We start from the raw sequence: 9816 nt of genomic DNA, 5'->3' as shown, positions 1-9816 counted from the left end.
TGTAAGCCCGTCACGCCAGGGCTCTGAATTAGATTTCATTGTTCTCCAGAATACATGAAGGATTACGTCGGGACCGTGAGTTCAGTCCTGTTTATACAGCAATCCGAGAAAGACAGAGTCCGAGTTTGACAGAGTGCACTGTATATATATATATTCCTTTCCTTCGCAATGTCAGTGAGTATTCATTTAAAGGAGTTGCAGCAGTCCACAAGGTAATCACTTGTGTTGTTAACTATATGTTAACTGACAGGGTGTATTACTTGTTTGTGAACCTTTTAAAAGCACTTGATATTCCCACTATTTGATAATGATTCACTAACACATGCAATTCATATTGTAGGAGTCGTACAATGGACTTGTATTTAAGCGAAATCTTTGTCGTTTTTATTTTCCTGTATGGTTTTATATCGTCATTATTGTATTTTATTCCAATGATCTCGTTCATCTGTGAATAGTATGTGACTGATCCAATTTTCCTGGGATTAGCTATCAGTGGTGTTAGTTGAAATGTATATCTATCTTCGGGTGTCTTACAGTTGTAAGATTTACTAATTGATTTGACAGGAACTTATAAAGATATATTCCACTCTTTCATAGCAATTCAACATGTGAAGATCCGGGTTTAGAAGATGTCCTCAACAACCCATGCTTGTTATAAGAGGTAACTAACGACTAGTAACGAGATTGGGTGATTATGTCATCGTATCCCAATTGTGTAGATCGGGGTACGATAACAAAGCAATCAGGTGGTGGTGTGTGGTCATGTGCATAGAGCCCAGGTCACAAATGAGTTGAAGGTGATTTGAAGGTCTCTGAGAGCCCGGTGACCATGTTTGGCAGCAAGATTCCTCAGAGTTTCTAGGACTTCAGTCCGGCCTCACAACGAAGCACACGTGACACATGTGGTCTCACCTAAGGCAATTGAGTTTATTCAAAATTTCCTTTGTTCACCCAGCCGAAAATGGGTACCCGATGGGATAGGCATATTGAGTCATGTTAACCTTCTAGCGCCTCACAGAGAGTTTGGGTTATCCGGGGCAATACTGTCTGTTATGGTGTATGCACCATGCCCTTGCAACGTGGAGTACGCACGCACGCACGCGCACGCACGCGCACGCACACGCACACACACACACACAGAGACAGCGCCGATATCCAGTACAACTGCGCAAAGGCGCTTTGTTTTTCCTCGATCATTGGATGTCCATCACAACGGCACATCGTATTTTTCAATCTCAACGCCCTGGGGATCATACAACTCTTGCTGCCTACTAGGCGCACCGAGTAAATGTGGCTTTTCCATCCGTACGAGGTACCCATTAACAGCTGGGTGGACTGGGACACATAGTCACAGTACTTTGTCCAAGTTTACTGCACGTTGCTGTACCCGCAACTGGGTGTTTGCACATGTTCATGTGGCCACCATCTGGTCATCTACCAACGGATTCGTGGGTTCTTTTAAGTGCACAGGGTTGTGTACTGTACACTAAGGGTTGTGACTACACTGAAAGAGTCTGCACACAAAGTTGACTCCAAGGTTTTTTTTATACCCGGTCACAGGTGGGCTCGATCCCGGCACCTCCAAGCTCGCTGGATTACTAGCCTGGCGCCTTAGACAGCTCGCCCACCGAGTAAACCTTGTGGACCTGCCAAACACAGCTATTTGGCACTTTGCATGATGAACATAAAAGGACCAAATCTAACAAATAATTCCAATGGGGACGTGGGGTTGCCATTTCCATTTATTCAGTGTTGTTTGAAAACAAGGATTTATAGTTCTAACGATATTTTTATTGAGTTTCTGACATTGACGGAATTCCATCATGGTTTGAACAGAACATTTGTCTCAGGAATGATCTTGGTGTTGCAGTTGTCGCCGACACAACAGAAGTGACATGCCAGATCCAAGACATTGTTGGCAGGGCTGAACTCCGTACACACGCTCTTATCTGACGTTTCGGCATACCATTTCCGCAGACAATCCCGATGATTAACACACCTGAAAACATTGTATATGTATTTCCCCTAAGATGTTTATAAAATATATGACTATATCATTGTGACGTAATTTTTTCAAAAACACTTCCACTCGATCGTTCAGAATGTGAAAAGATCTCAATCAGTCCCAGTAGCAAAGTTGGACGCCGAGAACCTCCTGACAACACATTTAACACCAACATCCTTGTAACCATTTGGACGCCGAGTATGGCTGGCCATCCTGAGAGTTTTAAGGTGTTCTTTGCTGCCTTACACTGCAGCACATTTTGTGCCACCTTGAACAAGTGACTTTTATGCACATATTATTATTTGATTTCCGTACGCTATAACAAAATCAAGATTTCATTAGCTAAATAATAGTATTCACGCATGAATTACACCACAACGCGACCGTATTCATTCATGTATGATGAAGGTGCGTAGTGTTCTGCCATGGAGTACAGATGTTTGTTATGCAAATACAAACCTGCCCACAAATAACACATAACTTAAAGGACAAAAACATGGAATAGTCATAAAAAAACAAGCCTATGTTAATGCCCTTATCGTTTGGGGTGGTGGCGGGGTAGCCTAATGGTTAAGGTGTTCGTTCGTCACGCTGAAGACCCGGGTTCGGTTCCCTACATGGAGGGGTGGTGGTGGGTAGCCTAATGGTTAAAGTGTTCGTTCGTCACGCTGAAGACCCGGGTTCGGTTCCCTACATGGAGGGGTGGTGGTGGTAGCCTAATGGTTAAAGTGTTCGTTCGTCACGCTGAAGACCCGGGTTCGGTTCCCTACATGGAGGGTGGTGGGGGTAGCCTAATGGTTAAAGTGTTCGTTCGTCACGCTGAAGACCCGGGTTCGGTTCCCTACATGGAGGTGGTGGTGGGGTAGCCTAATGGTTAAAGTGTTCGTTCGTCACGCTGAAGACCCGGGTTCGGTTCCCCACATGGAGTGGTGGTGGGGTAGCCTAATGGTTAAAGTGTTCGTTCGTCACGCTGAAGACCCGGGTTCGGTTCCCCACATGGAGGGGTGGTGGGGTAGCCTAATGGTTAAAGTGTTCGTTCGTCACGCTGAAGACCCGGGTTCGGTTCCCTACATGGAGTGGTGGGGGGTAGCCTAATGGTTAAGGTGTTCGTTCGTCACGCTGAAGACCCGGGTTCGGTTCCCCACATGGAGTGGTGGTGGGGGTAGCCTAATGGTTAAGGTGTTCGTTCGTCACGCTGAAGACCGGGTTCGGTTCCCCACGGTTCCCTAAAGGTGTTCATAGAGACCCGGGAGTGGTGGTGGGGGTAGCCTAATGGTTAAGGTGTTCGTTCGTCACGCTGAAGACCCGGGTTCGGTTCCCCACATGGAGGGTGGTGGGGGTAGCCTAATGGTTAAGGTGTTCGTTCGTCACGCTGAAGACCCGGGTTCGGATCTCTTCATGGGTACTATGCGTGAAGCCCATTTCTGGTATCCCCGCCGTGATATTGCTGGAATATTGCTAAACACGGCGTAAAGCAATACTCGCTTTCTCACTCTCTTACCGTTTGAACACTTTTTCGGAGCCGTCTAACATCGTAAATAAGTCCGTCATGCAATAGTTCCCAGAAGGACACACTTCCGGTATTCCAAGGGTCAGCTCAGCAAGTGTGCAGGGTTCAAAGGTGGAGTAGTTCCCACACAGATAGCACGAACGTGCTGGAAGAACAGCGGTAATGGTCAGTACCATATCAACGAATTCCACATTCAGTTGGCATATTTTCCAAGTTTTCAAAACATGACTCATATTAACGAATTCCTCATTCAGAAATAATATTTTCCTAAAATAGAATTCATAATGAATATAACATTCCTGATTTCCCCCATAATGTCGATATTAAAAAATACAAAAAGTCAAAAGTAACAGACAAACTCATAGTTTTAACTTTTAACTTGAAAATAACAGGTTTACCCGGAGGAGTTGGAATTGCTGTTGTAGAGGGGTAAACTGGTCTTGCAGCTTTTGTCGTGGAGGGTGTCATTGATGAAGTAGTTGTCTGTGCTGAAGCAGATGCTGGCAACGTGGTGCTTAGATCTTGTAAATAATGAAAAGAATCTTAAGTCGTACTATAAAGTGTTTCGGAGCACACTGTGAGTGAGTGAGTGAGTTTAGCTTTACGCCGCACTCTGCAATATTCCAGCTATATGGCTGCCTTCTGTAAATAATCGAGTCTGGGCAAGACAATCCAGTGATCAACAACATGAGCATCGATCTAAGCAATTGGGATACGATGACATGTGTCAACCATATCAGCGAGCCTTACCACCCGATCCCGTTAGTCGCCTCTTATGACAAGCATGGGTCAATTCTAAACCGGATCTTCACGGGTCCAATATAATACAATTCAACAGCTACAGATTTGGTTTCTACGATCAGGTCCGACGACAGATATGTAGCCGTGACGCGTGTTAATTTCCATCAAGAGAGAGGTGGTTGTGTAGAAACTTTGCGCTTTCCATTGAAGCAAATTACTGTCTTAGGGCTGCCAAGCCACTGTCCATTATGCATGATATTATTATCATCATGCATGATACCTATGATTGGAGTCTTCTAAGGCACGTACACTCGCGTTTCCTTGTCAGAGGTGTTATATACGATCCCGTGAAGTACTGACTTACTTTATTTCAAAGTTAGTTGTGAGAACCGACTGACAAGATGTGTTACCCCAAACCCCCGCACCAAGAACCTGCTGACAACACATTAAACCCTAACACTGTTGTAAGCTAGAACGCACTTCAAACTCATTCAGCTCCAACACCCTTGTTACTCACAGTTACTGCCAACACGTTTAACATCAACACCCTTGCAACCTAGAGCCTACTGCCAACACGTTTAACATCAACACCCTTGCAACCTAGAGCCTACTGCCAACAGGTTTAACATCAACACCCTTGCAACCTAGAGCCTACTGCCAACACATTTAACATCAACACCCTTGCAACCTACAGCCTACTGCCAACACGTTCAACATCAACACCCTTGCAACCTAGAGCCTACTGCCAACACGTTCAACATCAACACCGTTGCAACCTAGAGCCTGCTGCCATCACGTTTAACATCAACACCCTTGCAACCTAGAGCCCACTGCCAACACGTTTAACATCAACACCCTTGCAGCCTACAGCCTACTGCCAACACGTTTAACATCAACACCCTTGCAACCTAGAGCCTACTGCCAACACGTTTAACATCAACACCCTTGCAGCCTACAGCCTACTGCCAACACGTTTAACATCAACACCCTTGCAGCCTACAGCCTACTGCCAACAGGTTTAACATCAACACCCTTGCAACCTAGAGCCTACTGCCAACACGTTTAACATCAACACCCTTGCAACCTACAGCCTACTGCCAACACGTTCAACATCAACACCCTTGCAACCTAGAGCCTACTGCCAACACGTTTAACATCAACACCGTTGCAACCTGGAGCCTTGCAACCTGCCATGCCAACGTTTAACATCAACACCCTTGCAACCTAGAGCCTACTGCCAACACGTTTAACATCAACACCCTTGCAGCCTACAGCCTACTGCCAACACGTTTAACATCAACACCCTTGCAACCTAGAGCCTACTGCCAACAGGTTTAACATCAACACCCTTGCAACCTAGAGCCTACTGCCAACACGTTTAACATCAACACCCTTGCAACCTACAGCCTACTGCCAACACGTTCAACATCAACACCCTTGCAACCTAGAGCCTACTGCCAACACGTTCAACATCAACACCGTTGCAACCTGGAGCCTGCTGCCATCACGTTTAACATCAACACCCTTGCAACCTAGAGCCCACTGCCAACACGTTTAACATCAACACCCTTGCAGCCTACAGCCTACTGCCAACACGTTAAACATCAACACCCTTGCAACCTAGAGCCTACTGCCAACACGTTTAACATCAACACCCTTGCAACCTAGAGCCTACTGCCAACACGTTTAACATCAACACCCTTGCAACCTAGAGCCTACTGCCAACACGTTTAACATCAACACCCTTGCAGCCTACAGCCTACTGCCAACACGTTTAACATCAACACCCTCGCAACCTGGAGCCTACTGCCAACACGTTCAACATCAACACCCTTGCAGCCTACAGCCTACTGCCAACACGTTCAACATCAACACCCTTGCAACCTAGAGCCTACTGCCAACACGTTCAACATCAACACCCTTGCAACCTAGAGCCTACTGCCAACACGTTTAACATCAACACCCTTGCAACCTATAGCCTACTGCCAACACGTTTAACATCAACACCCTCGCAACCTGGAGCCTACTGCCAACACGTTCAACATCAACACCCTTGCAGCCTACAGCCTACTGCCAACACGTTCAACATCAACACCCTTGCAACCTAGAGCCTACTGCCAACACGTTCAACATCAACACCCTTGCAACCTAGAGCCTACTGCCAACACGTTTAACATCAACACCCTTGCAACCTATAGCCTACTGCCAACACGTTTAACATCAACACCCTCGCAACCTGGAGCCTACTGCCAACACGTTCAACATCAACACCCTTGCAACCTGGAGCCTACTGCCAACACGTTCAACATCAACACCCTTGCAACCTAGAGCCCACTGCCAACACGTTAGAATGAAATCCCCAAACAAACGAAACAAAATCACTTGCATACCCGATGAAGTTGGAGTTGGAGTTCCTGATGTAGAAGGGTTAACTGGTCCGGCAGGAGTGGTGGATGGTGTCATTGAGGATGTGGTTGTCTGTGCTGGGGCAGATGTCGGCAACGTGGTGCTCAGATCTTGTAAATGATCACATGTAAAGATCGTAAGTTGTACTAACAAAGTGTATAGAGCCATACTTGAGACCAAATGCTAGCAGAGATTCTTAGTCAATACTTCTTCAAGACTTCACGGTTTGGTAGACACAGGGTTTCTCTACCACTTGGTTTGTTGTTCAACGCCGCACTCAGCATTATTCCAGCTATATGGCGGCGGTCTGTAAATAATCGAGTCTGGACCAGACAATCAAGTGATCAACAGCATGAGCATCGATCTACGCAATTGGGATATGATGACATGTGTCAACCTAGTCAGCGAGCCTGACCACCCGATCCCGTTAGTTTCCTCTTACGACAAGCATGGGTTGCTGAAGACCAATTCAATCCCGGATCTTCACGGGTTCTACCACTTGTGAGTACAAGCGACAGATGTATAGCAGTGACTCGTGTCTGTTCTTAATACAGCTGACGGATTGCTGGTGGTGATTGGTGCTTGCCTAACACTGACACAATGTGAAATGAGTGAGTGAGTGAATTTAGTTTTACGCCGCTTTAACAATATTCCAGCAATATCACGGCGGGGAACACCAGAAATGGGCTTCATACTTTTTACCCATGCGGGTCTTTGGCGTGACGAGACAACGCTTAAACCACTAGGCTACCCCACCACCCCGACACGCAATGAGGAGAGTAAAGGTCAAATACTTAAGGAGATGTATGCACTTAGCATAAGGGTTCGCGCACCCTCATATATACCAAGGGACATATCTAAGGCGTCAGTGGATGACTTATTAATTTTAGTCCTTCTTAACTGGTTGCAAAAAACTTTGGCCTCTAGTGGCATTGACCTTAAGGTTCTTCTGTGTACAGACACGTGTTTGGTGAACACCTGGTGTCACCTGAATGTTTCTCTTGTTCCTCGCAACTCACCAGACTATCAGACATGAAGCTTCACATGCTTTTCCCCCGCAGTGTTGGCACCCCAGTTAGTTCTAGACGCTAGGTATTGCCCAAAAGGCAAGTCTAAGGCAGTCTCTGGTGACAGATTCTGGAACATACTGACAACACCCAAAAGCAAACATAATAAAGACACTCCAAACCATAATGTCATGCATACCCGATGAAGTTTGAATTCCTGATGTAGAAGGTCGTGTAGCTGGTGTAGTAGAGGGTGTCGTTGGGTAAGTGGTTGTCTGTTGTACAGGAGCAGATGGTGGCAACGTAGTGCTTAGATCTTGTAAATGATAAAAAAGATCACATGTGTTATGTAACCAAAAGTAATAACAAAAGCTACTGACAACAACATGATCAATACATCGTCAGTGCTTCAGGGTTAGTTTGACAGTGGTTTTCTCCACCCCCCGAAAGTACATAGGATAGGCATGATGCTGACTTTACCCAGGTGATGAACCAGCGACCCAGTGACTTGTCTTATCCCAACGCTCTTGTTACCCACCTGAGTCAAAGGGAAGACATAAAATTGTGTACCGTACCATTTTAAACACATGTTTAACTTTAGTGTCATCACGGGCATTTAACAGTTCAACAAGCATGACCACAGACCCTGTAGGTCGCCCCACATGAGAACAATGGGTCGCTGGTCATAAAATCGAATTATAACCTTTGACAAAACTGTTGACCCACCTGAGACACAAGTACGACATGTTTTCTCACAAAGCTGCAGACCAAACTGTCTTTGGCATATGTCCGCAATACTGCTACAAACTGGACTGTGGTCAGAGCAAGTACTTGAACCCAAGGTCACTGAAATCCAATGATTACGTAAGTCAAATACAATGAACATGTAAACTACAGTATGGCTAGCAGTGTAAGCTGTCATTTGCCCGAACCCGTACAACCAGTCAAACACTCGAGTGAATGCATGTTGATATGCGTGCTATACTGTTTAATTCAACATCAAACCCAATTCCACCTCACCTGAAGACTATCAAATGTTGCTAAATTCGAGCAGTTTCTTGTGCGTTGGATTGAGTGATATGTTTTTAAAAGGTATTAACAGTGTCATCCATGACCTTTTACACATACTTTATTTCCATATGTATCCTCATGCATGTCTGTCTTAAAGAAGGTATGTAACATACATGTTTGTCCTAGAGTAGGCTTGCAACACACATGCAATTCCTAAAATAAGCATGCAACATGCATGTGAGTCCTCAGGTTAGTATGCAATATGCGTACAGATCCTCAAATGGGGATTCAACAGGTATACAGATCCTCAAATGAGCATGCAACAGACATACCAATCCTCAAATGAGGATGCACCATGCATACAGATCCTCAAATGAGCATGTAACATGCATATAGATCCTCAAATTGGGATGCAACAGGCATGCAGATCCTCAAATGAGGATGCAACAGGCATACAGATCCTCAAATGAGCATGTACCATGCATATAGATCCTCAAATCGGGATGCAACAGGCATGTAGATCCTCAAATGAGTATGCAACAGGCATACAGATCCTCAAATAAGGATGCAACAGGCATACACATCCTCAAATGACATACAACAGGCATACAGATCCTCAAATGAGCATACATCAGGCATGCAGATCCTCAAATGAGCATGCAACAGGCATGCAGATCCTCAAATGAGGATGCAACAGGCATACAGATCCTCAAATGAGCATGTACAATGCATATAGATCCTCAAATGAGGATGCAACAGGCATACAGATCCTCAAATGAGTATGCAACAGGCATACAGATCCTCAAATAAGGATGCAACAGGCATACAGATCCTCAAATGAGTATGCAACAGGCATACAGATCCACATATGAGCATGTACCATGCATATAGATCCTCAAATGAGGATGCAACAGGCATACAAATCCTCAAATGAGCATGCAACAGGCATACAGATCTTCATGGTAGGATTCAACAGGCATACAGATCGTCAAATGAGTATGCATCAGGCATACAGATCCTCAAATGAGTATGCAACAGGCATACAGATCCCAAAACAGGCATACAGATCCCGATGTAAACATACAATATATAATATTAATCTGAATGTTTGCAGTAACGGCTTGAAAGGATATCGT

At 45.2% G+C, this 9816-nt stretch overlaps 1 protein-coding gene across 1 annotated transcript in view; it reads right to left on the bottom strand.

Moving 5' to 3' along the window:
- Positions 1-7858: 7858 nt before the first annotated feature.
- Positions 7859-9816, bottom strand: part of LOC124270235 (mucin-2-like) — a 42526-nt gene continuing 40568 nt past the window's right edge. The window contains exon 21 of the mRNA XM_046705273.1: positions 7859-7985. Within this exon, the coding sequence (XP_046561229.1) occupies positions 7859-7985 (127 nt within the window). The remainder of the gene's footprint in view (positions 7986-9816) is intronic.

Source organism: Haliotis rubra, unplaced genomic scaffold (assembly GCF_003918875.1).
Source record: "Haliotis rubra isolate DU_JTF1 unplaced genomic scaffold, ASM391887v1 Scf150, whole genome shotgun sequence".
Lineage (NCBI taxonomy): Eukaryota > Metazoa > Mollusca > Gastropoda > Lepetellida > Haliotidae > Haliotis > Haliotis rubra.
The sequence above is the reverse complement of the archived record's forward strand: the minus strand, read 5'-3'. Positions and strand labels throughout refer to the sequence as shown.